Consider the following 23837-nt stretch of genomic DNA (forward strand, 5'->3'; position numbering starts at 1 on the left):
TTCATAGAAAGAACATCCTTTCAAACATGTCTTCAAGAGAAACAGAAACATCAGTTGGGTAGCAAGTTTGTTAAGAATTACTTTTAAAATTGAGCTGTTATTTCAAACCATTTGTTTTGTTCCTCCCGCCTTTTTTTCTTGAATATTTTTTATAGCACACAATTAAGACTCATCAGATGTGGCTTTTTTTTCTTACCAAAAGTATTTTTAAGCTGAGACCAAGGCTAGAAAACACCAGCCTCTGAAGGAATTGTAGAGGAATGAAACAAAACTTTGAAAGAGCCATCCAGCCACTGTGGCTTATTAGTACAATCACTTCCAGCTTCATGCAGCATAGTCAAATCTTCTTTAATGATAAAGCTGATATCACTGCAGGTCTTTACAACTCACACAGAATTCCATAATCCCAGATTTGTTAGGTTGGAAGGGACCTCTGGAGACCATCTAGTCTAGACTCCCAGCCAAGGCAGGGTGACCTACAGTGAATTACACAAGTGTGTCCAGGAATATCTCCAGAGAGGGAGACTCCACGACCTCCCTGAGCACCCTGTTCTGCCATCCTCAATGTAATGAAATTCTTCCTCATATTTAGGTGAAACTTCTTGGTTTCAGTTTATGGTCACTGCTCTTTGCCCTGTTGCTGGGCACCACCAGAAGGAGTCTGGCACCATCCATGACTATGTCTTTTAAACTTAAAATCATTATTTGACCATCATACTTGGTGAGACTGGGAATTCTGAATAGCAATTCTCTTAGTGTGCCTGTAAATGCCAGGATTTCCAGGGGAAGGAGGTGGAAGGATATGTTTCACCCACATTAAATACAAATGCTAAAAGGTCATAATTTCTCAGCCCTTGACAACTTTCTCCATAGCAAGACTGCCAACCTGTGCCCATTAACACCATGCAGGAATTACACAAACAAAAAACACATTCCACAGGAAAATCATGTTAGTTTCAAAGAAGGTGCAGTTTTTTAGGCAAAACTGTAGCCTATAAAAGGGGGCAAAAGGCTTGAGCTGGGATACGTGGTTTGGGTGTATATGGAAGCGCCCATGTACTGTACCTGCCCCATCAACCCCGCACAACACAGCGGTGTTTGCAGAGCAGGAATGATCCTTCCTCTCAAATTCAGACAGGCCAAATCATCTTTAAAAGTGATGCTTCTTCAGTTGTCTGGCCCACGTTCCCAAGCCGTGGTGCGGAACAGCCACCCTCAGGATGTATCTATCCCAAGTGAACCCGCATTCTGTTTTCTGGCTCACAATCCCACAGGCCAGATGCGGCTGGAAACCCAACAGACCAGCTGCACCTGCCTGGGAGGACAAGCAACAGAACACGGGGAAATGGCTTCAAATTGAACGATAGGAGGTTTAGGTATTAGGAAAAATTTCTCTATTGTGAGGCATGGGGGTGGTGAGGCATTGAAACAGGTTGCTCAGTGAGGTTGTGGATGCCTCATCCCTGGGAAGTGCTCAAGCCCAGGCTGGATGGGGCCCTGAGCCACCGTCTAGCGGAAGGCGTCCTTGCCCAAGGCAGGCAGGTCGGAACGGGATGATCTTTAAGCTCCTTCCCAACCCAAGCCCTTCCGTGGCCCGCCCGGCCCCGCAGCCAGCGGCCGCTCCGAGCGCAGGAGCCGCGGGCCCAGCGGGGCCGGCCCACAGCGCCTCGGGGGCAGCGCCGCGCGCCGCGGCCCGACAGGCAGCCGGCTGCGCCAATCAGGAGAGGGGGCGGCCCCGGCGCCGGCCAATGGCGGGGCGGCGCGCCGGCAGGGGCGGGCACGCCGCGGCCGGCATGTGGCGGGCGCTGGCGGGGGCGCGGCGGCTCCTGCGGCCGGTTCGGGTCGGGCTCGGGGCTGCGGCCGGGGGCGCCCCGCGGGCGGAGCCGCCGCCACCCCGGGCCCCGCCGGGTCGGGGCTGCGCGGCGGCGGGAGGCGGAGCCGGGCCCGGGGCGCTGGGGGCGGCGGAGCGGCGCCAGCCGGCAGGTAGGGCCCAGCCCGGGGCCGCGCCGCGGAGGCGCCCGGCGGGACCTTGAGCGGAGTGTGAGCCCCTTGAAGAAGGGGCAGGCGTGGAATCGCGGCTGCGGGGAATCCTCGCCGTGCCCAGCGCGGTGGGACCGGCCCAGACCGCGGGGTCCCTGGGCCGGCCCTGGCAGTGAGGAGCCGGGCGGTGAGCGGGGGCTGCGTGCGGTCCGTGTGCCAGGGCCTGCCCGGCCGCGGGCATTGCTGCGCTCGCAGTCGCCCCGGCGGCAGCAGCCTGGTGACCGGCACAAGCCGCTCCGCAGAGCTCCTCCGGCCTGGATCTGACCGCGACGAGCCGTGCCTGGTGACTTCTAGAGGCTTCTCAGGTGGCTGCCAGGCAAACGTTTGACTTCTGTAACCGCTGTGCCTGGAGGATCTGTGGCCACTGCTAATTTTCAAGATGTGTGACCACAGCAAAAAGTTGAACGTGTGCCCTGAGCTGAAAGCCTTACATTTGCAGAGATCTGATCCAATTTCATATCCCCATTCATGCATATAATTGTAGCTATTGTTCCTTGGTTTGGCTTCTTTATATTGGGAAATATAAAGCTTGGCTTTGTGCTGGTGCTCAGTCTGCACTAATGTTCATTTTATAGTGGTAGACTAGCACTGCTGACAGATTCAAATTATGCCTAAAGTGCGCATACAAGTTGTATCTACCTAATTAGGACAAATTAGAAATAAACTCATTTCATGGTGTGAACAGGACATACTTTCACTGATTTACTGTTTTGTGAGCTGGCTTCCTTAAATTGTTGAAGGACTGAAGCGTTGTTTACAATATCATAGTGCTCTGCACCAGATCAGGCTAGGAAAAAGAAGAAAAAGTGGCTTTACTCTGCCTGCAGATGAAAAAATGTCTTCACTCTGCATCATGTCAGCTTCATTTTTAAAATATTGGTTTTCTTCTACTTAAGATTCTAGAACAGTTTAATCACAATGTATTATCACAGATTGTTGAAAGGCATCGTTCTGAAATATTTTCAATTTTGTCTGCTTTAATAATGTCTGTTGGAGTCTTTAGGTTTAATTGATTTACATTTACAAGTGTGATGATATTATTGGCTTTTAAATGGCAAAAACAAGAAATAAGTAACTTAGCAAATACCAAAGTTTCATTTGGGCAACTGTTACATCTAGTGATAGTGTTGTTTATTGGAAGAGTGCTTACTTCTCCGCTTTGGTGGATGTAAAAATGATTTTGAAAAATCTTCAGTCATGTTGCATTGTCAGTATCAAGCCAAACTCACAGTGAGGCTATAGTTCAGTTAATTGTTAATTTATGGCTCTAAATGGTTTATTTTTGCAATTAAAAAGAAAATTTGCTGCTGTACTGTTTTTTTTTTCTATGTGCTCCAGATACTGCTCTTCCAAAGTTCAACATTGACTTGGCTGTAGCACTGCTGAGGCAAGAAAATGCTAAAGACATCTGTGTCATCCAGCTATCTCCAGAACTAAAATACTGTGATTATTTTATAATTGTGAGCGGATTTTCAACACGGCATCTCCATGCAATGGCAAGTTACATGCTGAAAATGGTAAGACAGATCTTGCTGCTCTCTCTGAGTTTTGGGAGTGGGTTTAAGTGTTGTGATGGGAATTTCCCCAGGATTGCATGTGTAGGGGTGTGCCAGATAAGATGAAACTGGTGACATTATGTCATTTAGTCCTGAATACATCTAGGAAGTAACTGGTTTATTTCCTTTAGCAGTACGGCACAAAATATAGGTATTGTGTTTTAGAAACAGACCTCTCTGTGTGTAGAACCCTGAGGACATCACAGCTGGGTGACTAGAACGTGAATGATGTGAGATGGTGATGATGACCTCTGTCTGCCTTTATTTTTGTCCAGCAAGCACCTGGGAATACCCAGTCATTCAAAATAGCTTCATCTGGCTGTTCTCAAACCTTGATCTTAGAATTTCCTAGGTACCTTATGAGGCTGGAAGAAAGCTTGGCCTCTTAAGAGGCCCAGGATCCCCTCATGAGCTTTGAGCTTTGAGCAAACTGGTCACCCTGCTGTGCATGTACTACAGGAGAGGAGAAGCAGCAGCAGCCATCCCTGCCCAGAAATCCTCTGCTGTTTGGCTTTGGAAGAATGAGAGCTTTTCAGTACAGGAATGCAGGTCAGAGTAAAATTACCAATTGAGCTTAGAGATGAGGGTGAAACTCAGGAGGGAGAAACTTTCTTGCCTGAGAAGATCCATGCAGCTGTTCAAAAGCACAGCATGAGGAATGTGACCAGCCCCATCAGGCAGCTGTCTGTACTCAGCCTGGAGTTCCCCTCCTCACCACCTACTTTATTGCCCTTCCTGACCCCTCTTTTCCTTTCACTCTTGGTTTTGCTTTCTTCCTTCCAATCCCATTGTTTCAGCTGTGAGACTCTTGGGGGAAAGGAGAGTGGGAGAGATGGTTTAGCTTTTCAGGGCCTTTCTGAGCAGGTATGGGGAGTTTCTTGTGTTCTCTGCAGGAACTGGCACATCTTTGCAACCCAAAATTTTGCCTTAAGCTGGAAGTTGCATTAATGTGATTTGAGTATGCTAAATCAAAGTGCTTAGTATGTACTCTATTGCTTGTATAACTTGTTAGTCTTAACAGTTTTTCATTTCCTCCAGACCAGGAGAGATCAGTACCATTTGCCCTGCAAAAACTTGGCTGGGCTTCATGGCTGCACCCTCTGGTGGCTGTAAAAGCAGCAATTTTGCAAGGGCAGAGCCTCTTGGGAGGCATGGTGTCCTCCTGGGCATCCTGAGGAACTGGGAAGCCTGGTCAAGTTCCTGAGTTTGTCTCACATTGGAAATTTTCTAGGTAAATAGTCACAGAAGCTTAAGATGTAAAGCAGAACAAGTGCTCCAGAGTGCTGCCAGGCAGGTGGCAAGCTTTACTACCATTCCTAAACCTTCATGATTTACTCTCAGTAAAACAAAGAGGTGCTCAGGTGTAGCAGGAGATCTTCTTCCTGTTCCACTTCCAGGAACTTGTGAATGGCAAAGGTCCACATCCCCATCTGGTTTCATGTCAGAGGAAGAAGCTAACACTTGGCTGTATTGTATCTGTTCACCTTACACAGCCTCTAAAGAGGAGGCTTGGAAACTTGTAGCAGGGATCAGCCTTTGAAACCTGATGATAGCTGATGGCAGTTCATACTGGGCTTTTTAGCATTTTGAGCAGACTGTTGGAGTCTTTTGAAGATACCTCACAAGCCATCTTAAAGAAAGGAAGGTAGAACTGGTTCTGAGTTAACATTTTAAAAGTTTTCCATGCTGGTTTGAAAGCTAGCATCATTACCCAGCAGCTAACATTGTGTGGAGCAACCAGGAACAGCTGCATTTTGTGGTAATTGCATTCCCAGTGAAGTGAGACTCATTTGCCAGCCAGCCATGCTGGTACATGATGTTTTGTGTTCTGTCTTCCATGGCAGAATGGACTTTTGGAGCCATTTCTGTGCATACTCCTTGTAGAGGAACAAGTAGGTTATGGCCAGGTCTGAAAGTGACCATACTTGAGCCTTGAGCTGTCAAATTTCTCCCGCTCTGGTGGGTGTTTGGCTTCTTCATGTACTGGCTGGGGACAGCTGAGCCTCTCAAGCTGGCACCTACAAAAGGCACCACGTGCTGCACAGAGAACTGCCCACTTTCCCTGACTGACCTTGTGCAGCCCTGCTTTGAGCTGCTCCTCCCCTCTCCCAGGCAGGTCCTGTGTGCTGGTCCTGCTTCCCCCAGCATGCAGCGAGTGTTGGCTGTGTGCCCTCAAGGGGCAGGGGGCTGGTTTGAATGCCTTCTTCATGGCAGGGGATGAAACTTGGTTTTGCCCCACTCCCTTCCATCTGAGAAGAGAGTAAGCTCAGCATCTCCATTTCTGCATCCTCAGCCTGCCAGTGTAAACCACAGTGAAAGGAATCAGAAATGAAACCTGGTGGTGGTGGCAGCTATAGGGACCCAGTAATGGAAAGACTACTGTAAGCAGTTGTATTTAATATTCTTCTTGATAAAAGATACCTATAAAATTCTTGGACAACTGTATGGAAATCCAGAGCATTAGGATTTCAGATTTGAGAAATCTGTACCTATTTCCATACACTGCAAGTGTATATTAACCTTTTTCTTTTGTGCAGACCCCAGGACCAACATGAAGCAATCTAACCCATTTAAGGTTTAAAACAACTCAGCAAAGTCAACCTTCTCTGTTAAGTTTGAGTGCTTTTTAAATAAATGTAAAAGACTTAATTTTCCTTTTTTTTTTTTTCAGTACAAGCATCTCAAAGAAGAAGGTGGTCCTCATACTTGCATTGAAGGAAAAGAGACAGATGACTGGCTGTGCATTGACTTTGGTAAATATTTGTGAATCTGAGAAGACAAAGTTCTGCATGAGCTCTTTGTTGACAGAAGCATCTCACCATGAACCTTGGTTGCTGTGGAAAGTTCACAGTTCTCTGCTGTTTGGGAATTCCAATTGTTGCTTGAACTCACTGAGATAATAAATGATTTTCCATTAAATATCTGTGGCACTAAGAAAAAAAGCCAGTAATTACTCTTCAGTGGCTAAAACAGGTCCTAATAAATTGAAGGTAACAATAGTGGGGGGAAGAAAGCTACTTCAGTCAGTTTTCTCAGGTTTCTGTAATCTATGTTTGGGTAAATGGGAGCTCATTGTAGACTGCCCTACTAGTGAACTGTTGAACAGACTTTTCTCTGACCAGATCATGCTATCACAGGGGGTAAAACCTCAGTCCTAAGAAATTGAGTTTAATTCTTTTATTCTACAAGTGTGAAACTCTACACAAATACAGAAGACTACATTCAAAAAGCAGTTCTCCTTCACTGCTACTTTTAGAATCTCACCCCCTAGCTTGGTGTTTTGACATAAACAATGAAAACTTCACTTTCGGATGAGTGAGGAGCACTGCAGCCACTGATGTTAAGCCTTGGCTACTTAATGATAATAATTATTGATGGTAATAACTGAAAATTGATTGGAATTTAAGGGAATAACTACAGAGAAGTGCATTAGACAAACAGTGGAATTAACATTCTCTGCTGTTGTTTGCACAGGATTAATGAAACCAGAAGAACTTAGTACATCCAAGTTTGAACCTACTTCATTATAAAAACCACCTGAGAAGTGTGAGCAACACACCTAGGGAAAATTACTTGGCTTTAGCAGAATGCTGACAATACAAGAAAGCTTAAAATCCATCTGTCACCTCGGGGGACTCTTCACAAAGTGAAATTCCTTTGTATTTCTTCTGTTTCGTAGAAGTTATAATTTCTTTGGTTTGGAGTCTTGTGATAGTGTCCTATTTGAAAGTATTGTGTCTCATATCTTGTTACTGTAGTCGTGGAGTTTTTTGAAAGACTGACCAATTCCTAACTCTGCTTGAGAACTGGAAGCAGCAGCTTAGGAAGGGACCTTTGTCAGCTGCCATGTTGTATCTAGCCAGAAAGGGGATGGAGGGCTTAAACTCTTTGCTCAGCTGGAGGTGTAGTAGTGCTTTACTGTTCCCATGAATTCATTGTGAATTTCTGTTCTGTGCAGGTAACATAGTGGTCCATTTCATGCTGCCAGAGACACGAGAAGTTTATGAACTGGAGAAGCTGTGGACTCTTGGTCCCTACGATGACCAGTTAGCACAGATGACTCCACAGTCCCTGCCAAAGGACTTTATCTTTGGACTGACTCCTAACAGCAGTGATCATCTTGAGACAAGAACTTAAAGCAGCTACTGCATGGAAAGAGGACGAGTGTGCCTGAGTCATACAGTCTTGAGAACTGAGTAGTCAGTACAGTTGATCAGTACAAAACAGAGTTTTTATTGGATTTGCCCAGGTAAAATTCTGAGCAAGCTAAAGTGAGCAGAATCATGGAAACTTAAATTAAGATTGGAAAAAACCCTTAAGAGTCCAGCCATGAAATGTCAGAGAAGGAATCCTGGCAGAGCTTCCCAGGGAAGCCATTGGCTTAGTGGCGTTTGCAGTGAGAAGAGCAGGGCAAAGACAGCTGCTTAAGCTGGAACTCATGCTCAGCCTCTAGAGTAATTGTTTTTCTAAATCTTTGAAAGACACCCTGTAGTGGTAGTGCAAAACAGACTGGAGTGCTGCAAGGAAAAACTGAAATAGTACAGTTGAGATGACGCTTCTTGTGTTGAGCCATTTGCTTCTGGTCACAATAAAGCAAGTCATGGTCTGAATTGGGGGCTGAAAACAGACTGGTGTTACTGAGAACATAAAAGCCAAGAGCAACAGTGACAAATAAATGTGCTTTGAGTTATCAGAACAGTAAATCAGTTTTCCAGCCAAGGCAAACCTGGTTTTAATAATAAAAAAGCCCCAAATTGAAGTGCTTCAATTACTTGTTTTCATGTGAGAGGATTCAGCTCATCCTGCATGTGCAGTTGACTCCTCTCCTGGCTTTCTTCTCACCTACTTTCTGAAAAGGGACACTGAACAATACACTAAGGCAGTGAAAACCTTCAACTCTGAAGGGGGAAAAAAGTTCTATAGGAAGCCCTTGGTCACTGAGCATTATTTGCTGCTAATGGACTGTTCAGCAATTTCAGAAGTCACTGTTGAGTGGGTTCTTAGTGTGACTGATGCATGGTCTCATAACCAGTTAAAGAACTGCAAGGTGGTAACCAATTTGTGTAAGACAAGATGCTATTCTATACTACAGCACAGGGGTTTTGTCACTGGGTTAGGATCTCTTCCTCCTGGAAAAGTTTGCTCTGCCATGTATCAGAAAGCAGAAACAGGAGATCTTGAGGGTAATCATCTTTTTCTCCCCAAAGCCCCACAAATTACTGCAAGCCCTGTCTGCATCTGTGCCCTGCCCAGCAGCTTCTGTAATGCTCAAAGTGAGCCTGGTTTTCATGCCCGTAGCTGTGTTGTTCAGGAGGAAGTGTGTTTGTTTAAAAGAATCCAAACAAGCCAAAACCCACTTCTCCCTCTATTTCAGGTCATGTTTTCTTGCTGTGTCTACCCTCCGTTTTTAATGAATCATTGCCTCCAAGTTCACCTGCTCTTTGATACCAGGCAGCAGATAGTTCTGCAATTAAGGGTATTTGTTAAGTGTAGTTAAACCATGCAGATAAAACATCTTTGCCCACAGAAAATATGTTGTTGGGAAATCTAACTGCAGAGAAAGGTTTTCAAAATGCTTCGTGACACTTCTTGAAAGTAATCACATGGGAGAAAGATAACCTTGGCTGTCTTACAGCCTGATGGGTTCTAAATCAGGCATTTCCTCCTAGGAGTGATGTGTAGGAGTAACTTCAACTCATTCCCTTTCACTGCTGCTGTGGATATGTGATGAATAGAGGTAGGTTCAGCAAACATTACACCATTATGTGAGGCCACATTTAGTAACTAGAACCACATACAGTATCCTGTCTGAAAGAGCAGTAAAAAAAGGAGTACCCAGAAAAGAGCAGCTGTGTGAACAGGCTAGGACTCTTACAGGTGAGAAGGGTTACTAGTCTCTAAGACAAGACAAAAAAAAAGAAACAGAGGAGAAAAAACCCAGTAAAATAAACAAATACAGCTGACTTAACTGGCAAAGTGTAATGTGAAAAGGAGTTCTATGAACATCCACTGGTTGCTATTAAACAATCAGAATGTCAGCCCAGGGAAAGAACTTGATCCTCATACATTTAAAAGAAGCATTTCTAATCTCTGGTGAGCTACTGCAGTGCCCCAGCCATATTACCTGCCAGCCTTGCTGGGACTATGGCCTGATAGTCCTAGAAGCTGGGAGGTAGGAATTAACCCAGTGTGGATGACCAGTACTGTGCAACACTAAAGCCCTTTTGGAAAGAAAACATTTGGGAATGATTCCATTTGGATAAATCAGGTGATTTCTGGGTAAAATAAAAATACCAAACAGTTTGTGCAAGGAGTCTGTAGAGTCAGCATTTAGTTCTTCCAGACAGGTACTTGTAGGTTTGGCTCTGTGAAGGATCCCTTGCTGAGATGAATGGGAGAAACAATTGAGACTGTAGTCATCATTTCTCTGATTTCCTGCACTGCATCTGAGCAACTTCATTTTCAAGCAGTGTTTATGCCCATCACTTGAGCGAACATCTCTGTCAGAGCCCAGCTTGAGTGCTTTCTCAACAGTTTTTGTTTGTCTAAGAATCCTGCACCTCACCCATATGAAGCCCAGGCTGTCTTGCCCAGCACACATGCTCTGTTTAATGGAAAAGAGCGCATGCTTTGGAAATTGCAGCTTAAGAATAAAAGCTCTGGAAGGTTAGAAGCAAATAAGAGTGTTATGATAAAGCAAATGCTTAAAACAGAGCTGAGCTGTCACAAATGTACCAGCAGTACAGAGCAAGGCTTGACTTTATGCTGCTCAAATGACAGGGTGCTGTTTCTGAAAGTTTGATATTGACATGGAGAAATGAGCTTAGTGTGCCCTGTGAAATGCAATACTCTATGCAGTGCCTTCTACAGATGTAATATCTTCAATTCCCTCTTTCTACTGGTTGGTCCCAGGAAATGAGCTGTGAAGTAGGAAGGCAAGTGAGTTTGGAAAACAAGGTGGGCATCCCAGTTCTCTTTGAAAACATAAAGAATTGTGTAATTAATAATGCTCCTTCATTCCCTAACACATGCCTCTCACATGTAGGCATTCAGTTAAACATCTGGTCTCATTTTACTCCAAATAATGTTAAAAAGGATCTAAATGGAGAGGTAATACCACCTCAATGGCAAGTGGTGTATTTGGGTGGTCATGGTAGGGGTGAGAGGTGTGAACATTTGTGCGGCTGGTTCTGCCTTCTAGGGCCACAGTGATGACAAAGCTTCATCACTCCACCACAGTAAAGACTGGGTAAAAAAAAGCTTCCCTCTCCCCTGCCCCCCCCCCCCCCCGCCCCCCAAAAAAAATTACTGCATTTCTAATCTCATGTTTGTCCTGACAGTCAGTACTGTCAAGTCCACATTCCTTCCACAGCAAATGAGCCTAAGTGAGTGGTGCAAGGCAAACCATGAACTGTGGGTTGTCCTACTGACTATATGGCATTGTTAGATGGGAGGAAGAAGATTAATTACAAGCCACAGGAGTCACAGCTTGTTTTGGGAAGTGCAAACATTGTAACCTGGCTGTCCTAGGAGCTGTGGAATACCTGTAGGTTACTGCTCATCTTTCTCCAGTTATTACAGACAGCAAACCAACTTGATCAAAGCACCGCACATACTCGGGACAGTCTGTCCCTATGCCTCAATAATTTAAAAAAACACCACACAACTTTATCTGATGATAGGAGTTAAACTCTTTATTCCATTCAGAGGCATCTGGCAAGTAGAGCTGCATTGGGGGGCACATTACAGATGAAAAATGATCCATACTTTCTGGATATTGAAATCATTTACAGTATTTACTTTCTAGCTATTCCCAAATACTCCAAATTACCAAGTCTCAATTGAAAAGAAAAACATGAGATACCATATTAAGTCTAGAAATTTAAGAAAGATGACAGTATTTAAATCAGCAGATGTAAATGCAGCGCCTATCTGTAAAGTAATTTTTAATGGAAAATAATGAAGTCAAATCCTTCTCAAATGTTAAGAAAGGAACGTCCGACTGACTTAAGCCTCAACAAAAATTAAAATGCTATGTACTTTCCATACTTCAGTAATTTTAAATTCATTGTAAGAAAAAAAAATTATCCTAAAGGCTAGATGAAGGTCACTGTCAAAAAAGGAAAAGAAACTCATTTTCTTTGCTAAAACTACAACATAAGTTTGTGGTTTTTAAACCAATTAGTAAAGAAGAGATGCAGGAAAAACACTTCAGACCATTTTCAAAATTATCTAATCTGTACAACAATGATCTTTGGGAAAATTATCTAGTCTATGTAGTAATGCCTCTATTTCAACATGAACCTAAGAGGTAGATAACAAAATGATGAAACAAATGTTTTTGCTCGCTGTGCCCCTCAAATCAGTGCAGCATGGTGATTCTGATCATCTCATGCACAAAAAACATCACAAAAAAAGGTTCAGAGGTAATAGCATGGCTCTGTCGACCACACACACACAAGCGCGCACGCGCACACACACACACAGCAGTCTTTATGCACCATGTGTTGCCACATTTTTTTTTCTTAAACTGAGGTAGACTGAAGTTTATTGTAGAAACTTGAATGTGTCACTATTACCACAATCATCATTCAAATTACATTTGGAAATTTTTAAATTTGGTAACTTTCCTGTTATCCCTGCCTTTTGACATTTTTTTTTGTTCTCCTCTAATGGTTGGTTGCAGAACGTGCATAAATCCTGCTGCATCTATTATAAGCCAGGCTAGAGAGGTTGTTGTTTTGTTTGTTTTTTTTTCTTGTAATCATTTTCAAAACCTTCAAAGTGGCTTAGTGTGGCCCATAACAGCGGCTGGATATGTAAACTTAGCCTTTCATTATCTTTCAATGTGATCAAACACTGTTTGACCTTCCCCCATCGTGGTAACTGAAAGCAGTATGATGTGATCTGCAGACAGCAGAGACCCTCCTGGCCTCAAAAATGCTCCAGCAGATCAAGTGTTCTATCAAACTGAAGATGAAGCTTGCTCTTTGAACAAAATGGCAAAGTCCAAATGGGCTGCAAATGGTTAAATGTAGCATTATTAGGTAGTGATGGTCAAAGGCACAAAGGGTTCATGCATTCAATCAAGTAGCACAAAAAAAAAAAATTCAGCCTCTTGCAGCCTTCTAAATTTTTCCCCCAACCCCAGCCTCTTGCCATCACTTCCTTGTCCTGTTCCCAAAAAAGTACCGTCACAAACTTTTTCATCCCATCTTAAAAGAAAACTAAACGGCATTGCTGCTATCAGAATGTTGGCATCATTCACTATCTTTTGAACATTCATTGAATTTTTTTTTAAACAAATGATGGTGTTGAAGCCCTCAGGAAATCTGAGGCTGTGTTTTTTTTACCCACCTTACTCCCATCAGCCAGCAGCTAGAAGTGCTCTACTATATTTTTCCCCGATAAGTCTGTAGTACTCCTGGCTGGTGGCTGATCAAATTTTAATTTTTTTTAAAAAAATAAAATGCTCAAGAACTATTAGCTTTATAAAGTATACAAAATACCAAAAAAAAAAGCAAAAAAGGAACAATTTCTCATTGAGGTACTAAATGCCTGAGGTAGTTTAGTAAAATGCATATTTATCTTTTTATGCCCTGGCCAACACCATTCAACACTTCCCTTAGGTTATTCATGGCAGTGTTATGTAAAAATGCAACCAAATTCTTTTTAAAAAATGCCACTTGTTTCAACATTGGGACTAACACTTAAACTCTTGTCAATACCCTTGCTCTAACCCTAGCCCACCCGCAATCCCACCCTCCAAATGTGTTTATTAACTGGACCTATAAGAGCAATGCCTTTTCTTTTTTTTGTTGGTTTTTTTTTCTTTTCTTTTTTTTTAACCAGTGAACTCAGAAGAGAAAGCTTCATTAAACCAAGTTCTAAAGTTGTTGGGGAATAATAAGAACAATAAAAAAGACTAACGAGTTTATGTTAAATTGTGAGAATAGAACAAAAGGGAAGTGAAGGGGTCCTTATTTTAAAGCTGGGTTTCAAAAGTTTGAGAGAGCCTAAAGAATACATTCTCAGAGACAGCGTTCAACGGTTGCCTGGTCCTCGAACAGGTGATTGGCTTGGTGGATCTTCTGCATAAAACTTCAACAGGTGCTCACCACCTGTCTCTCTGTCACACAGTCTGTCTTTGGTCTGGCATCTGTCTCTGATGGGCCATTTCCTAAACCTTTATTTCCGTCTTGGCTGAGGCTGTCCGCTTTGCAATGTTTTTTGCTGTTGCTGCTGCCTTCTTACCTGAGCCAGTATTTCCTGAATTTTTCTCTGAGCAAGCTGAAGGACACAAAGAAGAAACAACCCATCATGATGCCATGCTGCAGTGACTGCTGTTTACAACCAACAAGAGATGCTACTGGGATTAAGAAAATCTGGAATGACTAAATTTCTAGTACTGACTTGATTACTTGTTAATTAAAATACACTTGAAATTAATTGTGATGTACAGCCTAAATTTTAATTTTTCTTCTCTTTTCAACCTACCATAACTACATGCATGGTCAGTTTTCTCATCTGTAGTGTAGAACACAATAGGTAGAATAGGTAGAGGACTACCAATGTTGAGATTATTGAAGCTACAGCCTTAATTTTACTCTTCTGGAAATACAAATGTTTTATAAGAGCTACTGTTGTAATAAAGAGGGTACCATTTTTTTATACACTAGAGTAACCAGAAGGTCAGACTTCCAGGACTTCACAGCACCCCCCCATCTCCTTTCTAAACTACAAGTCACCTGCAGCAAAGTATCAAAAGCAATGAGTCTGCATTAAGTGAAGGAAGGAATCTTGTGATCTTTTTCTTTATATTAGATCAACAGATTGGGTAATGTGGATGAATTACATGTCTGGGTGTATTCTTTCCAGATCCTATGGTATGGCTTGTGTCTCTGTTCCTTCTGAATTTCAGCCCAATCACAACTTGGGTTTTCTTTTGCTTTTAGCAAAGTTTTAGCAGTGCCAGAGCCTGCATAAATTGACAGAAGAATTTAAGGAGACTGTTTTGCATATGTGAATGTGCAGTATTGTTCTAAATCTCTCTCACAGGCATGAGGAAAGTTTATTGCAGCAAGACAACCAGAGGAGCCTGGCAAGCACTGCTTTCTGTATCCTGAGCAAAAGTCTTCCATCCCTTGGCTCCTGCACGTGGCTATAAAAGAAAGACCATGGAAACATCAAGGCAAATACAGAAAATCATTGCAGTCCTCCTACCTGGCATGCATAGAAGTGACCAGTTATTTTCACAACCACCTGATCATTTTCATCAGGTGTCTGGTCACGAGGGACTACAACTTCTGCACTTGTCAAGTTTTGAAGCTCATTTACCTATAAACAGATAGTAGAAGTCAGAAAACTTTAACAAACGTTATACAACCACCAAGACTCAAAGACACCAACCACTGAAATATCATCCTCTAAGCTACATTTTTTTAAACCCCTCACTAACAGAAAGCATCTTTATGCAGCAGTGTGCACTCTGTAAGCTGAGCCTCATGTGCCTCTTAACATAAATTAGCACCAAGTCCTCTGGGTTTGTAGAAGTGTTTTAAAGACTAAATACAACACACAGAAGGTGTTAAATACATGGCTTTAAAAAAGAAAATAGATGCCACAGTATTTACAGTTGAGTTAAAAGGTGTAAGGTCAGAAAATCATACAATATAGGGAAGAAAAATGCCAGATTTTCCTTCAAAAACCTACACAATACAGAGAACTTCAGACTGAGCAGGTGGGAAATTCTGTTTGTTCAAATTATTTTCGGCAGCTTATAGGCTTTCATCATGTTAAATAGAGGTAAGGTTAGAGTTTTTGTCTCATTAAAACTAATTTTATTTTAGAAATGCTTATCATTGTGTAATTAAAGTTTTAGATGAGCAGCTTCTCAGACATGTTTGTCCTTAGACCTCTTGCCACTGCAAGTAATGGAAGAGGCCACACTGCCTCCTGACACTTGACCTAAAGACCCTGTTGCACTCAGGACTGACACCCAAGACATGGTCCAGTCTTTGCAAATACCATCTAGCTTCTGACTTTACACCATATGAAAACACCTGAGCACCAGCACCTTTTTTAGGATTGAAAAATCTCAGTGATGTTATTTTACAAACTGAGTCTAAGAAATGCCATCAATTTAATTGAAATAAAGATAGGTACACTTTTTTTTTTGTAATACTGAGGTCTGAACGTGTCTTAAATTTCTACCACTTATTTAGAAATGAAATAAATCTTTCTAAGATTGGCTTCAACTCCACAGTAGAAGAAAGGAAAATGTAACAAGTACAGTTAAGAAAACAGCTCCTGCTTTAATGTAGCGCCAAAGAATTAGTTTAGCTAAAAGTTTAAGCTTTATGTGTTCAGCTTTTTCACTGAACGTGAAACATAACAGAGCAACACTAAGGGTTTTATTTCAGCTACTTACTGTTTTGCCTCCTTTACCAATAACTCTACCAGCAGCATAGGATGGCACTTTTATATGAGCCTCAAGTTTCACTTCTTCTTTAGGTCCAAAGAAATTTTCTTCTTTAAGTTTTCCATAGATTCTCCCTTGAGCCTGTAAAATTGCTTTCAGTTAGAGAATGTTCTTCTTGGGATCTAGTTAACATCGAGAATTTCCACAGAAAGGAGAATTCTTAGTACACAATCCTGACAAAGTGTTTTCCCTAATAAATACACTACTTTTCTAAAACAAGTCTTTGTACCAAACTAGGAAGTACCAGTGTCCAACTTAAGGATTGCTTGACAAACCAGGGAACGACACAGCAATTTAACAGAGATCATTATTATTATCATGCCTTTGAGTAGAAATACTGCTTTTAAAAGAAACTACCACATTTCTGTAGAGGTAAAGAGTGGTGGAGAGAAGAACTGCCAGGCAGAACAACAATCCCAAATTTTTTATTACACCCAGAAGTCCAAAATGCAACTAATTGATTCAGAAACCCATTATTTTAAGATGCTAAACTAAAAAAGCCACAACACCCCAACAAGTCATGGTCTAAAGACTCCAACTGAAGCAAAGAGCTTGCTTTTACAATCCATTACAACATATTGTTTAAAAATAAATAAATTTGCACTTGCTCAAATTTCCAAAGTAAAGAATCAAACTGCCCAGATCTAAATAGTTCCATGGGAACAGTATTATTCCAACCAGCACACAGTTCCTTTTTCTGGAAAACACAGAAGTGCCAGATAGCAAGAAGAATGTCCACTGAGAGTAAGGTTGTACATTTGCTGATTTTTAAACACATTTATTTCCTTATTCACAGCCATTTTTTGGCAAATTTGTGAGAAATGGTAACCAATCTTCTACTCTTTGGCTCCTAGATGCTTCAAAAGAACATACATTACTGCCAAATTATAAAGAAAGATGCAATGTGGACTTCTTTAAAAAAAAAAAGATTGTAGATGGTCTTCCAACATCTCCAATCTGTCAGTTCTTTAAAAGGTCTTTAGGAATGAAACAACCTAACTGGGCTGCAAGCCCCTGCACAGTAAAATGGTGGCTGAAATGTGTTGTCTACCCTGGATTCCACTTCATTTTCATATATCCCAGATCCCAGGCAACAGAGCCATGCACGAATAGCGGTGTCACAGGGGTGCCTGAACCCTGGGCAGCACTGCAGCAGAGGCTCTGAACAGTGGCACATTCCCTTCCCACTGCCTTGCTAACAACTAGCCCTGCACACTGCAACATCCTCAGGCTGCAGCAGCAGAGGAAGAAAGGGATGCAGCCACTGCAGCTGCCGGGCACATGAATCACAGCCAGCAGAGCGCAGTAAGGAAAGGATTGACAAAGTCATGGGCTCTGGGGTAACACTGCCTTTCCAAGAGCCCATTACTCATCTGAGCAGCAGCTATTCCCTCTCCAAGTTGTTGAGCACCAGTTTACATTTTTGGTTCCCCAACAACCACTGTCCCAGGAGAGGAGACCCTTCTTAATCAGAGTTTAAGGAAGGTGGACCTGGCCCTAAGGCCTTCAGGTTGACAGTAGTGATAAAAGGAAGGACTGAGCTCTGCCTCTGCCCATCCCAGTCAAGAGGGATTGCTCAAAGAGAAGCTAAAAGACTACAAGGTCTGGATCTGAATAAAGCCCCAGGGACAACCCCTTTCCTTCCTGGAGACCAGCATACCCCAGGAGCATTGGCTGCACTATGACACTGATGCACCTTTGCAAGCAGAGCTCAAGTGTCAAGTAGTGACTGATTGATGTGGTATTAAACTATGTATGAAGTGCAGAAAATGGACACTTTCTTCCTTGCATGAGTCAGGTTGGAGAGAAGAGCATCCAGAAGAACCCTGTGGGACTCCCAGTTTATCCTGGGGAGGAAACCTGAGGACAAGCCTTTGCCTAAATGAAAAGTCAGGATATAAGGGATGCCCAAATTTCCTTTGCCATGCTACTCCTTGAGGGCAAGTCCACTGACACCTGATGAAAAGAAGCCAGTATCTGACCTTGTGCTGACCCCAGACCATAAGAGTATATGTGGCCAAGCCCACATGCACACAGAAAATATCAAGGAGACAGCTTCCTAGTCATGTTTTGCCTTCAATGGCAGCTCAAATGCATATGGTAACTGAGCAACAATCCCAAATACATCTAAGTTTGTAATTACCACTGCAAAATACCTGCCCTGATAATTTTCCAAAAATCCTAAAGGCATTATTGAAACTGATATCCCTGAAGTTTGTGCACCTCCTTCTTGCAAGATGCCCTGAAGCAAAAATACAAAGTCAAAAACGAGAACAGGCAAGAAAACAATGCCAGGATACAAACTCTCAAGTGACTTTCTACATGCTCCAGGCCACATCTGTGATGATGCCAGGCTGCTGCACTGAGCTGCCTGCATCACTCCTAGCACAGTCAACTCCTTTTGGGGTAACTAAATTTATCCCTTGACATTTAAGGCAGAAGGCCACTCTGGAACTTAATTTGAGCACAGATGGGATAATCAGGTTGAGTATCTCCTTGTAGTTGCGCTGGAAATACAATTAGAAATCTTGCATTTATCTGCAGAGCTACCCAAAAAGCATTTTCCATTTGGCACAAAACAGCAACCTGGGAAGACTCAATTTCATCTGTCAGCTTTGTTATTTCAATTGAGCACACAAAACTGTTGCACATACCAAGACAGATTAAAAGACTCAACTCAAAGGTGCTTGTAGATAGAAGAGACATTTAGGAGTGTAATATGGCCATATTTTTATGCTAGACTTGATTCTTACTTACATGAAACACACATGAGTTTTCAGGTGACCAGAATATGGCCTCTAATAGTACTGTATTACTCATATTCCTATGAGACACCTTTCAGAAGAAGGAAAGCTAAACTCAAGTATTTACTAAAATTCTGAATAAAGCATGCTTGGAACCAAGACTTTTGTTTTCAGTATTGTCCCTTAGGATCCAAAGGGCACTACATACTGACAAGTTTTTGTGTGTTGTACCTTGAACTGAGCTTCTGGAGGTCCAGTGATGATAACCATTCTCAGCTTAGCATCTGGTCCTTCAGCAGGGGCAATCTGGAATGGATAAACATAGCTATTGGTAGCTGTCTTTGAAGGAATAGTTTAAAGCCACCTCCTCCCCATTTCAGTCTCACATTCTGTTCAGGAGTGAAAAATTATTCGTTACAGCAGCAGCATCACACTTCAGTCATGATGGTTTGTTCTCTTTAAAGTGCATTAATTAGCTGTAATGAAATATGGAGAAACTGGCTAAACCACCATGAGCAAATTTACTTCTGAAAATTAAAGACACAGCTACTCATTCACACATGGCAGGATCCCACACGGCGTTTTCATGTGGCTGTGAGTGATGTAAGACATGTAGCCTTCAAAAAGACAAATCTGGTTAATAAACTGAGATTCTCATCCCTACCCACTAGCTTGAATAGTCCTTCTAACAAGTTTTGCTCATTAGCAAAAGCTCTCATCCATTCCCCTGAGAACAGAAGATCACTTTACTGTTGTAACTAATCAGATCCAAAACATTCCTCTGTACTGGACAATGTGTGACCCAAATAAAAATTAAGCTCCACCAGAGCTGAGACAGAGATGCCTGTAGGGTCTTTAGCAGTTCATGTCACCACAACAGTAAGATTTCTGTGGGTGTTTTTCTCAGACTCCAGTGGCATTGAATAATTCAAGCTAGCCTCTGACATTCCGAATGAATCTTTTGTTTATCACAACTGACATTTCCATTGTTACATCTAGTATTACATAGCTGCTGTTGAATGAGCAATATATTAAACACTACAGAATTTCATCTCAGCTGTTGGCATAGGGATGTTATTCATATTTAACAGCTGTAGTTTATTTCAGACAAATTACAAGTCACCAGGCATCATTTTCACTAAAGAATTTTGCTAAGGAAAGTTTATAACATTATTCATATTGTACCCTAAGATGGAGAAGGCATTACATACTAGTTATCTGGTTTGCATATCTATTTTTCATAATTTATGAATTCCAATTGGATAGATCTAAAAATACACATTAATTTTACAGCAGTACATTTATACGACATGACGTTGTAAGAACAAGCACAGACTAAATCCATTCATTCTTTGGAAAAAGTATTTTAGAGGGGCAGAATTTCAGGACACATTTAGAGGCAGCTGACTGAACAGAGTTCAGCCTGACAATTGTCATTCGTGTAAAATGGACAGGTTTGTCTCTCAGTCACCTCTAGTGTTCTTAGCAAACACCAGCAGCTTCATTAAAATTTTACAAACAATATTGTCTATCAAATCTTCATTACATCCTATGTGTGTCTAAATATTCTGGGACATATTTTGCTTTAATTTTAGCCTAGAATATTCTGTTCTCAGAAGCTGGGGTAAAGCATGGCTGAGGGCTGCAAAAGAAACATAGACCAACTAACATTTCAATGTCTGAACAGGTAACCTAAGAGAATTCTGTGCTAATTTTGTCTCTCTGCCCTTGGAAAAAGTAGTTCTATACATACAAATAGCATACAAGTTGTGAATTTAACTTTTGAGATTAAGCAACTTTACATTCCTAACCAGAAAACAATATTTTATATGCCAAGCCACAAACTCACAACTTTATACACCCAAACCCAGCTTTCATCAGGAAGGGTGGCTCTGCAAGGAATTTATAACCAAGGAGATGACAATTGTTCACAAGAGGTCCCAGCACCACAGGGTGGGCAACAGACAACTCAAATCTCTGCCTGGCTCTTTTGCTGAATAATTGAGTCTGCTGGAGTGCCACACTGAGCCTGCCTGGCCAAGCAGTGAGCCCCAGCACTGGGACACAACCTGAGCTCAGCAAGAGCCATGTTCACCTCTGAGGTGACAGCCTGAACACTGCAGCCTCAAAGAGAACCCCAGTGCATCTGCAGTTTAGTCTTACATCATGGGTTAGGAGTTTCACCAGATCTACAAAGCTCAGAATGAACACAGAGGAGATGCAGGAGGACGTAAAAGGCTTTCAGCTGTAACGAGCTACAGCACAACTCAAAACAAGCATTATGTACAGACTTACTTCCTCCACAAAGTATGGTTACTGCAGTTTGGCAAGTTAGAAGTTACTCAGGCAGCACTTCCTCCAACTCTCAGCTAAAAGCACAGATTCCTTGATTCACAATTTATTATTTCGTTCCAAAGTTATGACAGAGGGTAAGTTGAAGTGGGCCTATTTCAACACGAGGGAAGTTTACAAGTTTTGAATAATTTACCAGTTGCCATATTTAATACTTTCACACAGAAGCAAGCCTGATGCTCCACATTGTTCTGCCAGATTACAGGTTAAGTTGCATTATTTTAACAGATAAATACACATGCAGTGTCCCAATTTTGCAAGCACACCCTGAATCTGTGTACTTTTGTTAAGATTTAATCATAGTTTCACAAAAAAACACCTTTACTTTATTCCTACTGAAAGAACAAAAGACCAGAGCTTGAGAAAACTTTTATCTGAATTTAAATTAAGACAGAAATGTTAAATGCATGGGGTAGAGTGGTGCCAGCCAGTAGAGGAAGCCTGAGGCCACTGTTAGCCAGATGCATGAGAAATACTGGAAACTCCCTTTCCACTAAACTGTCTTCCAAGGACCAACTGAAGAACTAGTTTGGACGGGTTCTTGGAGGTCCAGATTGTTTCACATTTCTCTCTCCACCTAGCAGTACCTTCTACACACTGCTTAAACCTTAGATACAAGCTGCAGGAATGGAGAGGGCAAGAGGAAATACATATGATGCATCACAGCCCCATGCAAGACAGATTCAATCAAGAAATATTAACACCTCTCATTTTCTCCTGTTTCATTTTTCCCCCCCTAAAAATATGGTTATTAGTGCTCAATTAATATAAACAATCTGGGTAATATAACTATTTAGCATTCTGCTCAAAAAAGGATGGAGTTGGGCTGTGTGTCATTGGTTGACTGGCCAGTAAACAGATCAGCACTAGGCAAACCACACACAAGACTCATTCATCAGGGTTCCCAATTATTCTGCTCTGCATACTTAGATGAACATCTTCCAAGCCAAGCTCAGCTTCACCAAATTCAGCTAAGCATGGCCAGCTCCTGCCCTGTGCCCCAGACTTGTGGCAGATCCCTGCCATAGCACTCATTAAGCACATCACTCCATTGAAACGAAAATAGAGAGGGTGAGAAAAAAACATTTTATCTGTGCAGTAAAATGTCCATCTCAAAGCATATTAAAGCTGTACTTTAAATGCACTGTTCTCTAGGATTTTTATTTTAATTTAGGCCAAAACATTATCTTTACAGCATAAAACAGCAGAAAATATTATTTGTAAGAAAAAAATGCTCAGCCATCTAGAGAAGATACTTGTGGTTACAAGGGGATTAGTGGCAAAAGCCAGGGCCTTCCTAAGGCTGCAACTGGTTCTAAGCCCTGTAGACAGCCAAGAAAGATAGCACCAAATTGACTAAAACTCAAACTTCAGTTAGAGGTCAGCCTGTGCAAACCATCTTGTTCTTAGCTACCCTGAGGTGGTCAATACACAAACAGCTGGATGTTAAACCAAATAACAAGAAGGCAAGTGTGCTGTTTGAGAGCTGACTGGCCCCAGGAGCCTGGAGCAGCACATGGGTGAAGTTACACCACCAATAATTCAGCATGGAGCCATTTGAGCTTGACAGCCCAGACCAATCCATCTGGCACAGACCAAGGGCAGCCACCTGAACAGGGACTTCAACTGGGCTGCTGTGTTCAGAAGGGGAATTCACCCCACCAATTTTCACTTTACCTAAAGCAAGGAGAAAGCCTTTAAGTACTGCATCATTAAGGCACAAGTCTGTTTCTAAGACCACCAAAGTAGTTTTCTTTGCAGCTTATATTTCACACCTCAGGAGACGTCTGAAAACATGCTTCTAATTATCTTGTCTCAGGGAAGATTAAAAGATGATTTATAAACAAATGTACTATTTATCACATCATATTCTAAGCATGGAGTGGGGGAGGATGTTCAGGAAAGCACGGCTTGTGCAAACTTGCTGAAGGTGTCACGTAGAATAGGCAGAAAGTTATAGTTGGTGTAATAATACCTTAATAGATGCGCCTGCAAAACGAGAAAGTTGTTTGATGTGCTGTCCCTGCTTGCCAATAATAGCTCCAACTGCCAAGGCTGGGATGAACAGATGAACAGTTTCAGACTCGGGCTGTTGCTGTGGGGAAGAAGGAAAAATGCAGTGAATGTTTTTGAACATTATGAATCAGACTGACAGGAAAATGGGTACAGAACAGGCATGCATGGAAATGAGGGGGAAATAAGATTTCCCCCTGTGATGATGTCTGAGTATTAAGGGTCTGGCTTTTTTTGGGAATCACAAAATCCACAGAACAAGAAAACCAGTTTGAGCCAAAAGAGGATTCTTTCATCTTGTATGAAATACTCACAATTTTAATGCACAGAACTTTAAAAAACAATTGAGGAGTTGCATCTTTGTGAGGCTTTCAACTCTTACCTGTAGCTGTCTGGATACTCTTCCACCTGCAAGACCCTGCAGGTGAGGCTACTACAGCCTGAGCAGGCAAACTCTTTCTAGTTTCCCAGTTATATTTTTAATTTTAGATTGTGCTGAGAGCAGTACAAAAAGCCTCAGAGTTACATATATGCTACAATTTCCTTTGTGTGGGAGTGATCTGGAATGATAGCCAGCTTGAAATCTGCCAGTGATTCCTCCTGTGTAACATTATGCAACAGTTGGAGCCCTGGTAGCATTCCTCACACAGG

At 42.2% G+C, this 23837-nt stretch overlaps 2 protein-coding genes across 5 annotated transcripts in view; one reads left to right on the forward strand and one right to left on the reverse strand.

Moving 5' to 3' along the window:
• Nucleotides 1–1781: 1781 nt before the first annotated feature.
• MALSU1 (mitochondrial assembly of ribosomal large subunit 1) lies at nt 1782–8355 on the forward strand. Its single transcript, XM_064412410.1, has 4 exons — nt 1782–1983; nt 3379–3557; nt 6268–6349; nt 7555–8355. Exons 1-4 carry the CDS (start codon nt 1794–1796, stop codon nt 7731–7733), a joined length of 630 nt encoding a protein of 209 aa, XP_064268480.1. The 5' UTR covers nt 1782–1793; the 3' UTR covers nt 7734–8355.
• A 3934-nt stretch (nt 8356–12289) lies between these two features.
• IGF2BP3 (insulin like growth factor 2 mRNA binding protein 3) overlaps nt 12290–23837 on the reverse strand; it is a 110545-nt gene continuing 98997 nt past the window's right edge. For all 4 annotated transcript variants that reach the window (XM_064412362.1, XM_064412373.1, XM_064412384.1 and 1 more), the window contains 5 exons: nt 23149–23268; nt 19053–19127; nt 16027–16158; nt 14820–14933; nt 12290–13886 (listed from right to left, as the gene is read on the reverse strand). In XM_064412362.1, coding sequence (XP_064268432.1) covers nt 13785–13886; nt 14820–14933; nt 16027–16158; nt 19053–19127; nt 23149–23268 — 543 coding nt within the window. In that variant the 3' untranslated portion in view covers nt 12290–13784. The remainder of the gene's footprint in view (nt 13887–14819; nt 14934–16026; nt 16159–19052; nt 19128–23148; nt 23269–23837) is intronic.

The sequence above is a fragment of the Passer domesticus genome, chromosome 1 (assembly GCF_036417665.1).
Source record: "Passer domesticus isolate bPasDom1 chromosome 1, bPasDom1.hap1, whole genome shotgun sequence".
NCBI lineage: Eukaryota > Metazoa > Chordata > Aves > Passeriformes > Passeridae > Passer > Passer domesticus.